The following is a 21,960-nucleotide window of genomic DNA, read 5'->3' on the forward strand; positions in this document are numbered from 1 at the left end:
TTTATATTGTTTTGTCAACCTATCGAAGGATAGGTAGCACCTTGAATTTGATCTAGTCTTTATGATTTTCAAGAGTTTTCAAAAGATTTCCTCATACAGGTTTTCAGAAGTTTTAAGTTTTGCTCACACAGGTTTTATACATTTCTAGTAAAACTTATTCCTACATAATCTTTATTGTTATTTTAATTGGTGGCTTTCTTTTACTACGTAGTTATTATTTAAGTATGTGAAGGCTGTTTTTGTATATTTTTTATCCTGTTTTTGGAATTCTTTTGTTGTTTGAATTACTTTCATCATTGATTCTCTAGAATCTTCCAGGGATATTGTCATATCATCCACAAATAGCTATTTTATTTCTTCCTTAAGAATTCATATGCTTTTAATTGATTTCTCTTATTTAATTATATTAACTGATATCTCTAATATGTCTTAGTATTAGGGATAGTAGTAATAGACAGTAGGCATTTTTGCTTTGTTTGTAATCTTAGTGGAAATGCTTCTGGTGTTATTTTAGTAGGATATTGTCTTTGGGACTATGATGTGTGTGTGTGTGTGTGTGTGTATATATATATAGGTTTGTATGTATTTTTTATCATTTTAAGAAAATGTCCATTAATTGCAATTTCCTTGAATATTTTTATCATGGGGTATTGAATTTTGTCAAAGGATTTTTCAGTATTTATGGAGATATTGATAGGGTTTTTCCTCTCCTGTTTCATCTATTTGCATAGTGCATTATTTTAATAGATTTCCTAATACCGAATCAATTGTATGTTCCAAAATAAATTAAATTTGGTCATCTTATATTATTTTATCACATGATGTTAGATTTTAGATTCTATTTGCTAGTTTCTAATATAGTATACTTTTGCATTGTTATAGTTTTCTTGCATTTTGTATTTTTTGCATTCTCTATATTCAAGTTTTGGTATGGATTTGTTTCATGAAAAAGAATTATGAGGTGTTTTTTTGTTTTCTTTCTTTCTTTCTTTCTTTCTTTTTTTAAGATTTTATTTATTTATTCATGAGAAACAGAGAGACTGAGAGGTAGAGAAACAGGCAGAGGGAGAAGCAGGCTCCATGCAGGGAGCCTGACGTGGGACTTGATCCCGGATCTCCAGGATCAGGCCCTGGGCTGAAGGCGGCACTAGACCGCTGAGCCACCCGGGCTGCCCTGTTTTTGGTTTTCAATGCTTTGCAATAATTTGTAGCATCTTGGGACTGGTAGAAAGGTTTGATAGAACTACTATATGAAAGCATCTTGGATAGTGCCTTTCTATTGGTTAGTTCCTCATCATTTTGTCTATTTTATTTTTTTCAGAAATTAGTCTCTGTAAGTTTTCTATCTAGAATGAGGTCAATTTTAGTAATTTGTATTTCCTAGGAAATTATCCATTTCATCTGGATTTTCAAATATATTTTTATAGAGACCTGTAAATTAGTTTCTTAGGAATTCTAAGTATTTCTTTTATTTCAATAGTTATTCCTTCCTTGTCATTTTCTATTTTATAAATTTCTACTTTCTGTTTTTTTCTTGATCATGTTAGCTAGTGGTTTATCTGTTTTTTAAGTTCTTTAAAAATCCAGATTGAGTATGAAAATCTGTCAAGATTTTAATAGTATCCTGTAATACCTGTGTATTGCCTGAACAACAGTCAATTAACATTAAGCTCAGGGACGCCCGGGTGGCTCAGCCGTTTAGTGCCTGCCTTCAGCCCAGGGCATGATCCTGGAGATCCACAATTGAGTCCCATGTCGGCCACCCTGCATGGAGCCTGCTTCTCCCTCTGCCTGTGTCTCTCCCTTTTTCTCTCTCTGTCTCTCATGAATAAATAAATAAAATCTTAAAAAAAAAACAACAAAAAACCATTGAGCTCACTTTCCTTTTTCTTTTTCTTTTTCTTTTTCCCTGCCCTTTTCCTTCCATTTAAAAAGTGCATTATTTCCACTTTGTCTCAACACATAACATTTGTACATTAATTGTCCACCCTATCCCCATCCTTGTAAGGTGTAGAGATGGAAGACTAATATAATCTACATTTTTATTTATTCAAAATGTTACCATTGGTCTTACTGCTGGAATACTCCTAGTCATCTGTTGATTGAATGAAACTTGTTAACTGATAGACTTCTTGAAGGCTAATATGGTATAGAATTCCCCATATCTTGTAAGTTTAAAACTTTTTTTTTTTTTTTTCCTGTAACCTTAATATTTGAGGCACATCCTGGCTGGATATAAACTTTTGGTCCACACTTTCTTTTACTGAGTTTTAGGAAAATGCTCTGTTTTGCATGCTGTTTTTGAGAATTCTAATAGAAATTTAATTATTTTGTCCTTCTAAATATGTGGACCTTGCAATTTCTTTTTTATATTTTTGAAATTTGATAGTTTTACTAGGCTAATTAGCTAGCTAATGCTATGAAACAACTTAGTGGCTCAGGGGTTCCTGGCTGACTCAGTCGGGAGAGCATGCTACTCTTGTTCTCAGTGTCATGAGTTTGAGCCCCACTTTGGGTGTAGAGATTACTTAAAAGAAATAAATAAACTTAAAAAAAAAAAACTTAAAAGAACTTAATGGCCTAAAAGCAGCAGTAAATATATATTAACTCAAAGTTTCTGTGAGTCATAAACTTGGGAGCACCCTTGTTGGTGGTCTAGTTTAAGGTTTAGTAAAGCTATTGGCTGGGACTATAGTTATCTGAAGGATTGCTTTTAAGATGACTTGCACACATCCTGGCAAACTGGCACTCAGTTCTCCACATGAGCTTCTCCATAGAGCTGCTTGTTGTCATACTGTGGTAGTTGACTTCCCCTCGAATAAGTAATCAAAAAGAGAGCAAAATGGAAGCTGCAGTGTTTTTTTTAAGAGCTAGCCTCAGTTTTAGTTGTTTTGACTGAGAGGCTAACTTGGTCCTATTACACCATCCTTGTTGGAAACAGAAGTTTCTTGGCTGTTATTTCTTTCATAATTTTTATGTCTCATCCTGGTTTTTTTTTCTCTTCATGGTACTTCAATTTTTTATATATTTGGGCTTTTAGGGTGTAGAATCTATTACTTTACCCCGAAGAACATTGATATTTTATCAGTCAGCTTCGCTGAACTCAAACTCTAAACTTTGTCTTCCTGTAGTGGACAGTAATTCAAATCTTTGTTCAGTTGTTTAAACTTTTAACTGGCTGCTTGGAGTCTGCCCACACTTGCATAGATTAGAGGTCAGCCAGATATTTGGGCAGAATTTATATGAAGAATTTAGGGTTCTCTGGATCTCTCATTTCTGGACTTTCTCTGATTATTTTCTATCTCTTGCTCTTTTTTTCAAATTCTGTTAATCAGTAAACTCTAGTTTTTTTTAAAAAATGATTTTATTTATTCATAGAGACAGAGAGAGAGAGAGAGAGAGGCAGAGGCACAGGCAGAGGGAGAAGCAGGCTCCATGCAGGTAGCCTGATGTGGGACTCGATCCAGGGTCCCCAGGATCAAACCCCAGGCTGCAGGTGGCGCTAAACCGCTGCGCCACCAGGGCTGCCCTAAACTCTAGGTTTTTATCCGAGATTTTAGTTACCCCTCTTTCCTTTTTTTTTTAGTCGGTCTCCAGTTCCTTTAACTATTTTGTCCAGAGTTCATATTACATCGGAGGATTTGTTTTCAATGAAAGTTTTATGACACAATTATAAAAGGTTTCTGCTTAATGGATCTTAGTGAGGCCTTTTCTAATTATGCTGTTTAAAAATTACAGAACTATCCATCCCTTCCTGTGCTTTATTTTTTGTACACTCTTGTGATCTGTTGACATAGAAGGCATTTTATTTTTTTTTTAATTTTTTTTTTTTATAGAAGGCATTTTAATGTGTGTTTGTTTTCTGATTTCCCCAACTAGAATGTAAGCTCTAAAACAAAATATTTCCCTCCTGTTCAGTGCTATTTCTTTAATTCCTAGAATAGATTAGATTAATGCTTAAATATTTTGGCATGCATGAATGAATCCAGTGCATTAATTTCTTTCTTTTCCTGCCTCCTTATATAGTGCCCGAAAGGCAGTGGATGAGGAAGAGGAAGCGGCTGAAGAACGTAGGCATATGCGAACTATTTGGGTGACTGGCAGAAAATGTTTAACTGATAGAGAAGCAGCAGCCCTTATTGTGGAAGAAGCCAAAATGATTCTGCAGCAGGACTTAGTTGAAATGGGAGTGCAGTGGAATCTACATTCCCTTTTAAATTCTGATACACAGTCATCACCCAGCAGTGAGTCAGAAGTAAAGGAACAGAAATTTGTACCCCAAACTAACGGATCTTGTAAAAGACTAACGTTAAAGAAAAAAAGTAACTTAATGTTTAGTGATTCTTCTGCTAAGCATTCACCAAATACAGTGCAAGATCTAGAGAAAAGTGGAGAGCATACAGATTCCTTTTATTGTAAGTTACAGAATGGGAATCAAGAACACCAGGCACATGCCATTTCCAGGGCAAGAAAACAGGTTTCTTTGAATATAAATAGAGAGAAGCTAAAAACCTCTCTGAACGAGGGAAGAAGACACACTAAGAAAGTAGTTCAGACTCTCTTATTTGAGAAAACAAAAAAAGAAGCTCTGAATTTCAGTTCAGAAAAGATCAGTACTGCCTCTGGATCTTGGAAACATAGTAAACATGTAAAACGATCCAGACACAGTAGCCCTGTGAAAGACACTGGGATGGATAGAATTGATTTACAGGAACAGACTATGTCTAATCCTGTTTATTGTGAAGACTCATTTACCTTAGATGGAGAGAATATGGAATTTAGAAGTCCAGAGTCTTTTGCTAAAAATGTAACTTTCTTTGCTGACGGAAAATATAGCAAAGCATCCTTCTCATCACGAAGAAAACAAAGTTCAAAGAAAAAAACAAAAACTAGTGATATTCGTGTGGAACATTTTATCACACGATCCCAAAGTAAAAAAGTAACTTATCAACCCACTAGCATGGTTAGTGAAAATGGGAGAGGATTAGTTGTTGAGTCAGAAAAAATAAACAAAGAACCAATGGTACAAAATGATTCAAAAAACCAGAATGTTTATATAAAACATGACACCCATTCAATTAACCAGTGCCCAGAAAAACATTCTGATAAACAGACAAACACTTATATCAAACAGAAAAAAGTAATAGAGGGACAAATGCCCTGTGAGACAGGTAGTAGTTATATGAATAGAGACTCAAATGTTATTATCAAGTGTGGAAGTACAAAGTTTAATGGTGAGGAAAATAAAACAAATAATCTTCAGGTACCAGGAGATAATATAAGCAGTGATGAGATACTCAGAATACATCTCCCAACTGGAAAATCAGGCCAGCATGAGAATTTTCTAAATACCTGTAGAACACAAGAAAAAACAGAGGCTTATACAGCAAACAAAACTAAGAATAATTGTGTTTCTGACTTAGGTTTAGCTCCTTGTGAATTTGAAGATAGTTTCTACCTAGATACTCAGTCAGAGAAAATAATACATCAGATGGCAACTGAAAATGCCAAACAAGGAGCGAAGGATGCCAACCTGGCAATAGGGACGATGCAAAAGAACTTAGACAAACAGAGCTCGGTAAGCTCTTTTCAGAATGAGATTCATATTACTTTTCCTGGTGAACAACATTCTCCAGGAGTGACAAATACAGATCATTTGGAACTTAAGACTGTAGAGACTGTGAAACAAGACACTGATTCCCATGGAGTTGGTATCCTGACTCCAGAAAGCTCAATTTTTCATTCTCCAATACTCTTGAGGGAAAATGGCCCTTGTTTTAAAGGGAGTGAACTTTCTGTCACTGACTCTCAATTAAATAGTTTTCTTCAAGGTTATCAAACACAAGAAACTGTGAAACCAGTTATGCCTCTGGTTCCTCAAAAGAGAGCTACCACTGGTATAGAAGTAGAATGTTCGCCAGTTCCTGAAACAAGTTTGAATTTGAGTGATAATTTACTGTTTGACAGTTTTAGTGAAGACTACCTAGTAAAAGAACAACCACCCGACATACAAGTGAAAGAACCCTTTTCTTCTGAACTAACATCAAACTATTTTAGTCATTCTATGTGTCTGCAACCAGAAGGCCCAATGAGAAAATCAAATACGAATGAGAATCAAGATAATCAGCATCAGTTCACTTGTTTCAGTGATGAGTCTGTTTTATTTTCAGAAATAGATTCTGCTCAGATGGTTGAAGCTTTGGACAATGTAGAAATATGTCCTGTCCAAGAGAAACTGAATACTGCAGTATCTCTTAGAGCATTGGAACTAAGTGATCCAGCAACTATAGGCAATGGTTATCCACAAAGAGAAGTAATTGGAGAAGATAAAGATGAAAGGTTTCAAAAACCCATGTTAATTGAAACAGGGGAAAATAATTCATTCACGTGGTCAGGGGCATCATTTGATTTAAGTCCAGGACTGCAAAGAATTTTAGACAAAGTGTCCAGTCCTCTGGAAAATGAAAAGCAAAAATTAACCACTACCAACTTGTCTAGTTTTTTCAAACTAGAAAAAAATACTCAGTTAAATGACAAACAAAAAGTTATTTCAGATTTGGAGCCAAATCAAGTGGAAGGAATCTCATTTTCCCCTAATACTGAAGTAAAAAGCAAGATTGGGACACTGGAGAATAATGCCCTTCATGGTGAAACCTCATCCCTTTTGCCTTGTAAAAAAAACTGTATAGTCGATGATATTGGACTCATTCCTCCTACACCCATTCCAGGATCTGCTTCTAAGCTGGTATTTCCAAGTACTCTTGAAACCTCTGTAAAACTTCGGAATACGCATAGTGTTTTACAGCTTGGTAAAAGTTACTCATTTGGCTCATCTTCAAATATTAAAAACCAAGATTTAAGTTCAGAGAGTAGAAATGGTTTAGAAGACGATGGTCCTATTAGAGATACAAGTTTTTCACTGCAGTTATCACAGGATGGATTGCAATTAACTCCAGCCTCATTCAGCCCAGAAAGTTTGGCCATAATTGATGTAGCAAGTGACCAAACTCTCTTTCAAACATTCATTAAGGAGTGGCAGTGCAAAAATCGATTTTCCATCTCACTGGCTTGTGAAAAGATCAGTAATTTTACGTCTTCTAAAAGTGCTGCTATCGGTGGTAGATTTAAGCAAGGTAAGATTTTTTTTTTAGTTTTTCATATTTTCATATCTATATGTAATATAGTGGGTTAGGATGGGTGTGAGCCTTTTTGGTATTGGATATTAAGTGTAAATTTACTCAGAATTTAAAGTTTCTTCTATGTGGGTTTACCTGTAAAACAGCCTTTTCATTGAGCACAACTAGATTAATAGTAGTTGCTATCTGATAAGGGAGGGGTGACTCTAGGACGTGTGGATATGAGAGCTGAACATTGAGAAAAAAGCTCAAGCTGGGATACTGAACTAATGCAGACCACCAAGGCACTACTCATTCCTCTGGTTCTGATTTACTTTTAACAGCTGTTGTCTAATCAAGCCTGTGTCTGCCTCTTTCTTCATAAGCCACGAATCCTACCTGAATAGCCTTCCTATGGTAGATGTCCATACTAGGTGGTCCAAAAGGAGTTCCAGACTACTCTTTTATCTTAGGACAAGGACCTAGCAGCCAACCTTATTGCTATTGTGACTACCACAGTTGTGGCTGGTTTAGGGGCCAGCACTGGAATAACATTTGGCAGCTTAATCTTTGGGTATATCAGCAGTCTGTCTCTCAAACAGCAGCTCTTTGTTCAGTGCTATTCTGGACTTTGCCCTGTGTCAGACCATGGAGCTCTTTGATTGTTGCCTTCCTTATCTTCTCACTTTATGAGACTCTACAGAGGTCACTTACCTGTCCCTGCTTCCTCAAGTCCAGGCCATATCTGGTGCTAGAGTATGCTAAGATTTACTAAAGATTTACCACTAAACATGATGTTTCTTTTTAAGAAAAATCATATATAAATATATGATTATATATACATATATATATATGTTAATGTTAGAATATAAGTTTGTAAAAACTAATATATATGTTTTGAACCAGTATCACCTTTTTGGTATCTTAATAGTATAGCATCATGGTTTTTATTAATAATCAGTGCTCATGAATTATTTTATATTAAATTGTAATATCCACATTCACTTGTATAATCACAAAAGGACATAGAAAATAGGCACTATATTTTTAACAACGTACATTAGCTACATTTTTCAGTACTTCTCTCAAGTAGGCTTGTATCTCCACTAATGTTCATGAATTCTATGCCAAAATGTTGATCCCAAAGCCTTACTGAGCCCCTCCAAGTTTTAAAGAATTGAACCTTTTGTCAAATAATGCCATGTATGTATATTCCTATCTTGTTTCATGACAATAAGGATTCTGTTTCATGGGGAATTGCTGTAGTCAGCTTGACAACATGCTGTGGAAATTGAAGATTTGATCAGATTTCTTAAATCTCTGCATTTATGAATGAACTTTTTCATAAAATTTGAGTGTTATACTCTATGTTGGCAAATCGAATTCCAATAAAAAATACACATATAAAAAAATTAAAAAAAGAAAACTCTTCAAACTGTCAAAGCAAAAAAAAAAGTTTGAGTATTTGATCTTCAATTCATGGATCATGTGTTTTGTTTTTAATTTTTTTTTTGAGTGTAGTTGACATGCAATGTTATATTAACTTCATGTGTACAACATAGTGATTCAACAAGTTTATACATAGCACTATGTTTACCACGAATATAGCTACCATCTGTCCTCATACACTGCTATTACAGTATTATTGACTATATTCTTTATGCTGTGTCTTTTATTCCCATGACTTATTCATTCCGTAACCAGAGGCCTGTCTCTCCCACTCCCTTTCACCCATTTTGCCCAAACTCTCACCTCACATTCCCTCTTGCAACCATCATCCGTTTGTTCTCTGTATTTATGGGCCTGATTCTACTTTTTGTTTATTCATTTGTGTGTTTTTGTTTTAGATTCTACATCTGAAGTAAAATCATATGTTAGTTGTCTTCTCAGTCTGATTTATTTCACTTAGCATAATACCCTTTAGGTCCATGTTACCTCACATGCCAAGTTCTCATCCCTTTTTTTAGCAGTGTAATATTTCATTGTATATGTATACCACATCTTCCTTATTCATTTGTCTGTCAATGCACACTTAAGTTATGGAGCACATGTATTAATGACAAGTTTTATATACTTTTATATTGATTAGTACTTTCCATTTTTCATTCAACATATATAAAATTGAGCACATTGTGGTGGGGTTAGAGGGATAAAATTGTTCACTTAAATTTAACAAATATGTGCCATTTATTTTCAAGGTATTGGGGATATAATTGTAAATAAGATAGATTGATTTTGGACCTGTATCTCTAAAGTTGGAGATGCCTTATTTTAGAATATATGTTGGCTCCAAATTCAAATTCATATCAGATTCTTCACCAAGAAGTAAGATGTTTGATTTTTTGGAGTTTCTTTGTATTTAGAATGGCTGATTTTGGGGTGCCTGGGTGGCTCAGTTGGTTAAGCACCTGCCTTTGGCCCAGGTCATGTTCCCAGGGTCCTGGAATCAAACCCCATATCAGGCTCCCTGCCCAGAAGGGAACCTGCTTCTCCCTCTTCTTCTGCTGTTCCCATTACTTGTTCTCTCTCTCTTTCTGTTAAATAAATAAATAAATAGTCTTAAAAGAATTGCTGTGAGGTCACTGCACAATTTTTATACTTTGGTCTTTATTCCTGTTTGAGTTATAGCAATTCAGAATGCAGCTTTAAAAAAATGTAATACTACATTTAAAATCTAGAAAGATTTTACATATAACTAAAAATGACCATCCAAATAATGCATATTTTAGGGATCTGGAAATTTTGCCAAATAGTTTTTTATTATAATCATTGCTTTTTTAACATTCAGTTTAATGACTTTGTTTTGAGATTTTTAACTATTTCACTTTTGATTTACTTAGTTAGCTCACCTCAGGAAACCCCTAATAGAGATGATGGCATTCCTGTTAAAGGTTGTGATGATATTCTGCTGGTTGGTCTGGCAGTATGCTGGGGTGGAAGAGATGCCTATTATTTTTCATTGCAGAAGGAACAAAAGCATCCTGGTAAGTAATCACTATTTGGCTTAATCATCACATAATTTTAATATAATCTCTATTAGGATAGTGACCTATTTGTTGAGAATTTGTTGACCTAATTTCCTGATACTTAACTAGAATTTATTTTTACTCTTAAAAAATTGGGGGGGTGGATAGTGGATATGTGTACATTATCTCATATATTAACTAGAATGAATGTCTAAAGGATCACCTTTACTCCTCTCTACTTATTACATGGGCTACTAATACTATTTTTTCTTCTTAGGGGTAATGGAGACTTAGGGACTCCCCGGCCACTTTGAGGGTTTGCTTTTGAAGACTGGAACGTAGGAGTTTCTTCTCAGACTTTTTTCGTGTTATTGACTGGGTCTGGAACTTACCTAGAAATATTAATGAGCTGAACATCTACAGCCTTTGCAGATGTCTGTGGAATTAGAGGATATGATCTGGAAAAGCCTTGTGATCTGATTACAGTTGTTGCATTACCTAGCTGATAGATTGGTTGTAGACAGGAGCAAAATAAATAAGTAAACACTTTAAAGAATGCCATATAATGTCTATTCCTGAATAAGCATGAAATATTTTCGGTGGTTTTGAGGGAGAATGTGTTGTGTTGAGTAGATACTTGAAGTTTTATTTTTTTTAGATGTAACATTATTGTTCATACTAAATCTTTTTATTTTTTATTTATTTTTTATTTTTTTCTAAATCTTTTTAAAAAGGAGTTCATTTAAAATTCCTTTCAAAAAAAAAACAAAAAAAAAAAACAAAAAAAAACAAAAAAAAATTCCTTTCAAAATAACTTTTATGCTTTTAATTCCTTATTCTGAGAAATGTAAATTTAATTTTAGAAATCTTGATATTTAAAAATTTCACCTAATTAAGTAGAGCATTATAAATTACATGGCACATGCCTTAATTTTTACAATACGAAGTACTTCATCTATATAGCCAACATGACTTGAATAAGGTCATGCTCAATTATTGGTTCCGTGGAACTAGACCCTTAGGCTTCTGAGTCTTTTTCAATCTTTTCATTAAAAAAACGCTGCTTCAAATGAATAGATGTAATTTTTGCCTTAAAAGACTTTTTGTTTGTTTCTTTAAAGAAATTAGTTCCAGTTTGGTCCCACCGTCTCTGGATCCAAGCCTGACTGTGAAAGACAGAATGTCGTACCTTCTATCCTGCTTTCAAGAGGAATCTGATAAAAAACGTTCTATTATCATCTATGACTTCATCCAGAGCTATAAAATTCTTCTTCTGTCTTGTGGTATCTCCCTGGAACAAAGTTATGAAGATCCTAAGGTTTCATGTCTTATTTAACTTTTACCTTACTTAAAAAAATTTTTTTAACATGTAGTGTTAATTCTTAAATGACTTGATATTTAGAGTAGTCACTTCTCTATCCAGTTAATCTCATTCACTCAGAACAGAATGTTATGCACCAAATACGTCTGTGTAGATAAAAATAGATTCCAAAAATTCCAAGCACTAAAGTTCATATCTTTCCTCAGAGATTTAAAATTTTTCTGTTTTGGTTGTGTTTTAAATTTTCTGTCTCATAATAAATTAGAAATTAAATGAGAACTGTCAGATTTAAATATATGATAGCAAGATATTTCAAATATCCGTGAAGACAGAAGCAGAAAATAAGAAAAATGTGTAGATATAAGACATCCAAAAAAATAGTAGTTAGGGTCGTTAAGCATAGGGACAGATTACTAGCCCATGAGATCTTCGCTATTATAATAGCAAAGCATTATACACTTCTCATGATGATGACTGAGTTATTAATCAAAGGGTAACTTATGTTATTGTAACATACATTTTGTAGTATAATACATTTTCACAAGACATTTATTTACAATATCATAGTTCTCAAAGAGATATCATTTTTCCCCCTGTGGATACTGGATACGTGAGGCATATGAAACATTAATTTTATTGTTTTTTATATATATATTTTTTTTAATTAAAGTTCGATTTGCCAGCATATAGTATAACACCCAGTACTCATCCCATCAAGTACCCTCCTCAGTGCCTGTCACCCAGTCACCCCATCCCCCTGCCCACTTCCCCTTCCACTACCCCTTGTTCATTTCCCAGAGTTAGGAGTCTCTTATGTTTTGTCACCCTCTAATTTTTCCCACTCATTTTCCCTCCTTTCCCCTATAATCCCTTTCACTATTTCTTATACTCTCTGTATGAGTGAAACCATATAATGATTGTCCTTCTTCGATTGACTTACATCACTCAGCATAATATCCTCCAGTTCCATCCATGTCGAAGCAAATGGTGGGTATTTGTCCTTTCTAATGACTGAGTAATATTCCATTGTGTGTGTGTGTGTGTGTGTGTATACCACATATTTATTCATCTGTCGATGGACATCAAGGCTCCTTCCACAGTTTGGCTATTGTGGATGAAATATTAATTTTGAATTGAGATATAATACTACTTGTTTGTTATTAGCAATATAATCAATAATGGGATAAATTTTGGTTTCTTAGTTTCTTGAGCTTTTTGGGGAAGATTTTCAAAGACATTTTCAGAAAGCTGAAGCTACTGTCCTTTTCAAGCTAGGGTTAAGTTCTATGTAGTTTTTAAACTGACGTTTACTGAATATAAAAAAAAAGTTATCACTTAATTTTGATGTTCCAGAGTCCAAAATGAGAATATGTGTAATATGAGCTTCTTATTAAAACCACTATACCATCTCAGATTAACTATAGCACTTTTTGCATAAACTACTTGAAATATCCCATAATTGGTTTTATCAGTCACAACACTTTTTTTTTTTTAAGATTTTTATTTATTTATTCATGAGGGGCACAGAGAGAGAGGCAGAGACACAGGCAGAGAGAAAAGCAGGCTCCATTCAGGGATCCTGACGTGGGACCCGATGCTGGGTCACCTCCAGGACCATGCCCTGGGCTGAAGGCGCTGCCAAACCGCTGAGCCACTGGGGCTGCCCAATCACAACACTTTTGATATAAGAAGATAAACTATTTATTTTAAAAATCTCTTCTAAGAAACATTTACCAACTTTTACATCAAACTACCTTATTCTATCTTCTCTAAAAGGTTCCTGATGACCAATTTCTAATGTGGGTCCCTGTAGCTCCAACAATTCTCTGTGTATCAGCTGATTATTCTAAAATTGAACTCATTCTGACACTATCTGCCCAGGTCATTACCTGTGCTTCTGACCCATTAGCTATAAATCAAAGGTTCCCACCACCCTCCTCCTTGAGTTCAATTAATTTGCTAGAAGGGCTTACAGAGCTCATAAAACCAGTTTATTCTCTAGATTACTGAGGTTTTTTTTACAAAAAGATATTAAAGGATATGAATCAACAGCCAGATGAAGAGATACATAGGGTCAGGAGTGTAAGAAGGAGCACAGCTTCTATACCTTCTTCAAACACATCATTCTCCCTGCATGTCCATGTGTTCACCAACCTGGAAGCTCTCCAAATCTTGTGTTTTGGGTTTTTATGGAGCCTTCATATACTAGAATGATTGATTAAATCATTGGCCAGTGGTGCAGCCTCCGTCCCCTCCCTCATCCCAGGAGAGGTAGGACTAGAAGTTCCAACCCTCCAGTCACAGGATTGGTTCTCCTGGCAGCCATTCTTCATTCTCAGGTGATGTGACCTAGGGTCATTCAAAAGCTACCTCATGGGATCCCTGGGTGGCGCAGCGGTTTGGCGCCTGCCTTTGGCCCAGGGCGCGATCCTGGAGATCCGGGATCGAATCCCACGTCAGGCTCCCGGTGCATGGAGCCTGCTTCTCCCTCTGCCTGTGTCTCTGCCTCTCTCTCTCTCACTGTGTGCCTATCATGAATAAAAAAAAAAAAAAAAAAAAAAAAAAAGCTACCTCATTAACATAACAACAGACATCTTTCATCTCCCTCTCATTTTAGCAAATTTCAAGGATTTTAGAAATGAAGATGAAGACCAAATACACATTTCTTATCATGAATCACAGTATCACAGTCCACCCCTGGTATTTAAACACGATTATTATAACATGATTGTTATAGCAAAACAATAGTAAAAATCAAAGGAAGTTGGCACATTACTAACATCCCATTCAGTTATTAACTATTCAGTTTATCATCATTATCATATGGAAAATGTCTCCCAGGTTTGCAAGCTTCCATTTGATTTTTACCAGGTTCCAAAAGCAAGAGGAGTGTCCACAATATAGAGCTTCACTCTTTCAGGTATCTGGCATAACTGAGCTAAGAGACAATATCATCTCTTGCTTAGAGCCTCTCTTGAGGTGTTACTATTGGATTTTCTTCATTATATAACCCATTTATTAATTTCTTACTCATAGCTACTATTTTTCCTTCTATACTTTTAACTTTTATGTTACAGTTCCTAAGGGCCTGATGGGGCCGGGTGTGCCTTCACCCCATCTGGCATGATTATAGTTTCTTGCTTAGGAAACAACCATTTCCAGCCCAATACTTGTAGTCCTGGTCCTGTGACCCCTGCATCAGCTAAGAGGAAAAAAGTTGAGGTGATGTGAGGAAGAAAGTATATCAACACCTTCCCCACCCTTAGGAACCCAGACCCGACAGAGAACTATATCCAGTGGGACACTCCTTTAGCCCCACTCATGTTCATGTTGAGTGGGAGCACATACTCATGAAGGTATATAAGCCAGCTCTTCCTGCCTTTATCCCCCCCCATTTTAGACAGCCTGTGTTTTAATTGCCCATTCCAGTTTTCTGTCAAACTAGTAGTACTTGAGAAGGATATCTCTTTACCCATTGTTGAACATTATGGGCTTTGGTCTGAAGAAATGATGGTCCACCATCCAAACTGGTGCAGTGTTTTCTGTTCTGGTTCTTTTATAGGACTCAGAGCATTTGCACCTACAATTAGATAAGCAAAGCATGGTCCAGTGTCCATGTCTGTTCCTATCTGGACGCATTTGTACCTCCCCAAGGCTGCTAGCATTAGTCTCATCTGCCAGCTATATTCCTGGCCTTCCTACTGGGGAATTTGCCAAATAACAATCTGTAGTCTCTCTCTTGTTGACCTATAAAGTAAGTTTGTTTTGGCATTCTGTGCCTCAGTGGGTACAAGAGGTATATGCCTAGATTCTACCCATCTCTGCTTTGATGCAGCAAACCATGTCCACTCATTTCATGGACCCAAGCAACCATCTCAAACGGGCATACTGAGACATCTGCTTGATGATTCTAGTCACCTTATAAATCTAGAAGGGAGTTCTTGTGAAAGGCATTAATGTGCCCTACTTTAATGCACCCCTTCAAATTTCCATAGGACTGTGTCCCAAAAGAGCATCCCTTTAGCAGGCCAGATCTCTGTTGCCATCTTGACTGACATTTTGGGCAGGCTGTTGGGCATTATTCATGAGCCAGTGAAAATCCATATATATAGGGCCTTTTCCCAGCTATTCAATTCTTTCATCACTGCTAGGAAAATAGCATGCAATTCAGCACACCAGGATGATCTGTTTCTATCTTCTTTGAATAGAAGGATGACCTTCCAAAAGAAGGTATTGTTCATTCACTTTGGAACTACTATCTGCAAACCTAGCAGCTCTTTTCAGTCAGTCAAGAGCTGTTTATAGAGCACTGTCCAAGTGACAGTAGAATCCACCAGCTTCTCCTCACACAATTCCAGAGTCAAGCCTAAGAGAAAAGAGGCTCCCTGCTCTTGAGTATCTCTTCTTTGCATTCCCCAGTCAGCATGATCCTGTATAATGTGTTTCCATTTTATTATGGAACTCTACTGGGCACTGCCATCTCCATTAGAGCATTTCTCAGATATCACCCATGTTGGGTGGGTATTTCAGGTTTCAAGGCTATGTTACATCCTTTAGTCATAGAATAGCTTCAATTAATCATGTCAGATAACAAGGCCACAAATACCCTCAAATGGAAATTCTCTTATTTAAAGCCCCAGTAGTCACTGTTGGGAGATGCTCACAGACTCTTGTCATTAGCCCCAGTCTCACATAGGGCTACTGCACAAAGAATTTGTGCCTACCAGCGCTTGAGCTTCATTCTACACTGTACAGGCTCAGGCAGTCTTATTGGTTCATACTGAGCATGTCCATTTAACATTGCTTAAGGGGTAGGATTTATATGCTTTGTGTTTTATAATACTAATTACGGGGCATATTCCTCTGTCAGACATAATGCAGTCAGGTGGGGACCCAACCACCTCATCTAAAGCCTGTTCAAACAGAGATTCTCCTCAGACTTTTTCCTTAATTCTATCAACCCTTATATTTCTAATTATAACCTCCATTAGGATTTCATCAACATGTTTTGGTTTTATGAAACTAGGTAAGGAAGGTGTTCCCCAGACAGATATAACACTTATAACCATAAAATATTCAGATAAAGGAGGTACAACTTCCTTTCTTTTTAAAAAGATTTTATTTATTTGAGAGAGAGAGAATGAGCAGGAAGAAGGGCAGGGGGAGAAGCAGACTCCCTGCTGAGGAGGGAGCCAGGGCTCAATCCCAGAACCTCAAGGTCATGACTTGAGCCGAAGGCAGACCCTTTAACTGAGGTAACTAGGTACCCCAAGTGGATACAATTTCTTTACATAATATCTGCTTAAACATTCCAATTTATATAATCCTGTCAACTGTTACATTTTTACCCTTGTAGCCCAAGTCAGGGCTTCAGTGGGTTTTGGTATCTCAGTTCCTGTATCTCCCATCAAGGAGTCCTGGAAACTTTTCTTTTCCACTTCCTGAAAGTTTTACCTACTCTTGTCTGAAAGGCTTGGAGTCACCAGGTAAGTGTTGAGCCAAGGGACCCCCCCCCCCCCAATCCCTTTTATCAGTCTTTAACTTGATTAATCTGCCTAACACTGATTGCTGGTCAGGTTTCTCATTGTAAAGAGATTGTAAAGAGATCTGTCTTCAAGATTTTGAAATTTCTCCGAATTATGGTAAATAGACCAGTGTTGTTTGGGGCGCTTTAATGTTGGGGGACTAGAAGGGAGTTGCTTTGACCCACCCAGCCTTTGGTGGTGCTTTATTAAAATCTTTTTTTAATCTATCAGTACCCATTTTATTCATCACATTTCATAATAACCATCTAAAGATGTCCACCCTGCTAGGGTAAGTCCTGAGACTCTTCCCTTTCTATTTCCTCTTTTTCTTGCTCCTGTCAATATTTTCTTCATATTCACCTTATTTCTTAACCTTTTAAAAATTTCTACCTTGTTGGGAAGTCTCTTGACCTCTCCCTGCCTCTTCCCATTCTCTTGTTAATACACCTAATGTTTTTATTACCATCTCTAAGGCCAATGAGAGGAAGTTTAGAAGACCAATATAATGAGGCTTTCCAAACTATCCCTCAGTTTTGCAACATTAGGATTATATGGGGTACCTGTGTGAAAGGAGCCACTTTAAACCACAGCATTTACTATGATCTGGGTAATGGGTAGATTTCAGCAGATAAATACCCTAGTTATCATAAAGCAGTCCCATATGGCTTGCATATGAAGAATAAAAGAGGGATAGTTATCTTCTCAAGATAAACGGACTACAATGGCTTTTATCCAGGGCACCAGGCTAGCTGTTCCCATAGGAATAAACTCCCTTGTGTCTGGATCACATACACTCAACTTCAATTGTACCGTAGTGAGATGTGGGTCCTACATCAACCCTGTGCTCTTCCATTCTGCAGCATCCAAAACCAAACACTCCTCCAAAATTCCTCTCGGAATCCATTTTAGTAAAAGTTCCTCAAGAATCTAATAATACTGATGCACTCAGTGGATTACCACTCTTGCCAGCACCTCCGTGTTCACAAACCTTGAAGCTCTCCAAACCCTGTCCTGGCACAATTGATTCAATCATTGGCCATCCCTGATCAGTTCAACCTCCAGGTTCCTCCCAACAGGTCAGGGGGCAAGACTGGAAGTTCTAGCCCTCCAATCACAAGGTTAGTTCCTCTGGCAGCCAACTCCCAGCCTTAAGTAACTTCATTAACATAACAAAAGATACCTTTATCTCTCACAGTTTAGAAAGTTTCCAGGGTTTTAGAAGTTCCGTGCTAGAAATGGGGACAAAGACCAAGTTCATATTTCTTACTGTAATTACAATATCACATTCCCCTATCAAACTACATTCTTAACCTACAGAAGAAGTAATGAGTCATTTAATTGTCAGAATTATGAAGAGGGCTTAGATTTCCCTATTCTAATTTAGCTTTGACCTGCTAGATCACCTAGTATTAGACACTATACACCTAGTATTAGACAGTACAAGTCTTCTAGTCTCGCAGGGGAGCTAAAAAAAAGCAATCAAATGATTTGTTGCATGGTCCTGTTGGCAGGCCCTCATCCTGGGGGGAAAGCCTAGAGGCTTTCTGAAACTTTGAGTATAAACTTTTAATGGTAAAACATTTATGTTTCACTTCTCATGATGTTGAAAAATTTTTAAAAACCTAAAACTTATATAGGCCCATTGTTATTATAGTAGCTTAGCCAAAATCAGCCTTAGTGGAAAAGATTCCATCTACATTTTCAGAAATACGGTTTTAATTATCTGAGAGGCACTTGACTTTCAAGCCAATTTCAGAACCAGATCAGCAGGAATGTTGTAGGAATGGAAAAGTTTTAAGTTTTCCTTCTTTGAAAACTGCTCTTATTAGTGCCAAAAATGAGTCCTGATACAACTTACGATTATTGTTTCCTTCTCCTCTCTTAGGAAGACCACTGAAATAGTATTAAGTGAAAATGAGTGAGATTTCCCCTTCTAATTTAAATGTGCACAAATGTCTTTGAATCCATTCAGGTGGCATGCTGGTTGCTAGATCCAGATTCTAAGGAGCCAACTCTTCACAGCATTGTTTCCAGTTTTCTTCCTCATGAGCTTCTCCTCTTGGAAGGGATAGAGACTGGACAAGGAATTCAGAGCCTGGGGCTGAATGTCAACACTGAGCATTCTGGGCGATACAGAGCATCTGTAGAGTCGATTCTTGCCTTCAATGCCATGAATCAACTCAATTCTTTGTTGAAGAAGGAAAACCTTCAAGGTAAAAACAGTGTTGTTGACATTTTTATGCTGTTACAGACTGGTCATGGTTTTATATTTAGTTTCTTTTTATCACGGTCTTTATTATTCTTTATCACACTTCTAAAGTAAACTCTTGTTTTTGGATTGTCTACTACAGAAGTCAACACACTTTCTGTAAAAGGACAGACATTAAACATTTTTGACTTTGCAGAATCATAAATATTGTCTCAATCATAAATATTCAACTCTGCCATCAAAGCACAAGTACCATAGACACTATGAAAATGAGTATTCCAGTAAAACTTTATTTATGGAAACAGGCACCTGGCCCTGATTTGACTATAGTTTGGAGACCTTAGACTCTATTGTAATGAAGAGAATTAGTGACATTTTATTATTTGTTGCTAATTTTGTATTTGAAATTTATTCAATGATTTTTATTCACTCTTAAAATCTAATCTGTCATGGAATTTAAAAAGTGAACTTTTTCTTTTTAGAACTATAAATAGTTAATTCTCTGGCAAAGGATACTCATGTTAATCTTTTTTTATGTAATGATAAATACCGTGGATTTATTGTGCAGTCTGCTGGCCCAGAGTGAGTACCTGGACTTCAGAGAACATACCATATGATAAAGTGGAACAAAGTTGACTTCATTGGGAGAAGATTTAAACCATGAACTTATTGCCTGATTAATAAATACTAGAAACAGCAGACTGATGAATTCACATAGATCAGGTTTGAAACTAGGCTGTATCACTTATTAATGAGAAGCCTTGGGCAAGTTACTGATACTCTCTTTTTAAATTTTTTTAAATTTTAATTTATTATTATTTTTTAAAGTTTTTAATTTTTTTAAAAAGATTTTATTTATTCATGAGAGGCACAGAGAGAGAGAGGGGCAGAGACACAGGCAGAGGGAGAAGCAGGCTGCACACGGGGAGCCTGATATGGGACTTGATCCCTAGACTCCAGGATCGTGCCCTGGGCTGAAGGCAGAGACTTAACTGCTGAGCCACTCAGGCGTCCATACTGACACTCTTTAAATCTGTTGCTTATAATATTATAAATATTAAATGAGAGCAAACGTAACACAGTGTTTGCCAGAGTAGGTTCTCATTACTGTGTTATAATAGTAATGTTCTCTCCTGCATCACTGGGTTAGAATAATATAAAGGTCAGACTGACTTGTTTGTTCATAGGAGACTTGCTTAAGCGATGTTAATTAGCAGATCTTGAACCTGTGCTGAAATATTTCAAACTCCATTTCTCTCAGCCAGTATAGGCAGGCCAGGGAGTTGGAGTATGCCAACATATGCCACAGGACTGCTTCTACATTAATGGATGATAATGCTGAATGAACGAAGCTCTCTTTCCTACTCAGTCAGTCTGGTCTGCCCTTAGGATAGGTGTCCTGGATAATCTGTGTAGTTCCCAGACACTAACAATTTGGTGATGGTGATGTGGATTAGTCTGTAACTTTTTATGAACATTTGTTGCCCATTATCAGAACTAAAAGCTTTCAATATCTTTGGGAGGGAACTTTCCACTACTTAAAGACAATTTTTCACTTATAGAAAAAGGAAACTGGTTTTCCTTTCCAGAAAAGTAAAAGAAGCCCTATAGACTTGTTATTTTTAACTTTTACAATTTCAGTATGCCTTGAAAGTTCCTTCTGTAGGCGATATTTTCAAAAGTGGGTGCCTAATAGATATTAAATGCATTCTTGTACAGTGCAGAGTCTTTCTTATTCAGAGTCCGTAGAATTGAAGGAAGTACATTGAGATAAAATTTTTGGAGAGAATGTAAACAGCTGTCAAATTTTGTTTGGAAATAATTATTTCAGGATGTACTTGAGGATCTCCAGAATCTTCATCCTTTTTCTTTTCTCATTCTCTTGCCTCTTAGATGGGTATGTTCTGACAGCTGACTTCTCCCACTAGAAAGCTGATTTTTGTTTGGGTTTGACTAAATTTTAATCACAGTGTGTCTTAGCTTGATGTGACTCAGGACCAAATATCCTGTTCTCTTCACATGGATCATTTAAGTCCTTTCTGGAGTGGTTTGAATATAGATGATTTTCTAGGGACGAGAGTGAGTTGGTTTCTCTCTTTTTTGAAGGATCCCAGCTGTACAGATTTGTATTTGTCATAATTTTTCTTTCATGTACAATATCATTGGTCCATGTATAGTCTTTTTATTATTTATTATTATTTTAATATATAATAACTGTTAACTCACATTATTAGTAACAGACATTTTTCTACCTGTATGCTCCTTTCTTGCACATCCCAATTTTTATGTTTATCATTCTCTTATTTTTTATTTTATTTTAAATTTTGTTTTTTAATTAGAAAAAGTTTTAGCACATATATAGGTCCAAACAATATATTATTTGGTTTTGCTTGTTTTTGAACTTTGTAAAACACCTGTCACATTGGGACTTGCTTTTCTTTCTCAGCATCATGTTTATAAGATTCATGCATGTTATTGCAAGAATCTATAATTTATTCATTTTCGTTGTTGTGTAATATATCACTGTGTGAATGTGCCAAAATTAATCTATTTTACTGTTGATGAATGTTTGGGTTGTATCTACTTTTATTTTGTTTTGCGATAGCAAGTAGTTCTGTATACACATTCTTATACATATATCCTAGTACATGTGAGCAAGAATTTCTTTTGAGTGTAAAATTACTCTGTCATGAGAATTGAAATACTCAACTTTATAAGATTATGCTAAATTGTTTTCCAAAATAGTGTATAAGTTTACTCTTCAAATAGCAATGTGAAAGAAATCTTGCTGATTCATATTTCTCAACTTTGCCAATTCATCAGT

At 36.1% G+C, this 21,960-nt stretch overlaps 1 protein-coding gene across 8 annotated transcripts in view; it reads left to right on the forward strand.

Annotated features, from left to right (window-relative positions):
* POLQ (DNA polymerase theta) overlaps positions 1 to 21,960 on the forward strand; it is a 123,954-nt gene that overhangs the window by 54,414 nt on the left and 47,580 nt on the right. For all 8 annotated transcript variants that reach the window (XR_012024597.1, XM_072812539.1, XM_072812538.1 and 5 more), the window contains 4 exons: positions 4,027 to 7,133; positions 9,956 to 10,099; positions 11,203 to 11,399; positions 18,900 to 19,140. Coding sequence is in view for 7 of the 8 variants with exons in the window: in XM_072812539.1 (XP_072668640.1) it covers positions 4,027 to 7,133; positions 9,956 to 10,099; positions 11,203 to 11,399; positions 18,900 to 19,140 (3,689 nt within the window). In the remaining variant the exon portion in view is untranslated. The remainder of the gene's footprint in view (positions 1 to 4,026; positions 7,134 to 9,955; positions 10,100 to 11,202; positions 11,400 to 18,899; positions 19,141 to 21,960) is intronic.

Source organism: Canis lupus, chromosome 35 (assembly GCF_048164855.1).
Source record: "Canis lupus baileyi chromosome 35, mCanLup2.hap1, whole genome shotgun sequence".
In the NCBI taxonomy this organism is placed as follows: Eukaryota; Metazoa; Chordata; class Mammalia; order Carnivora; family Canidae; genus Canis; species Canis lupus.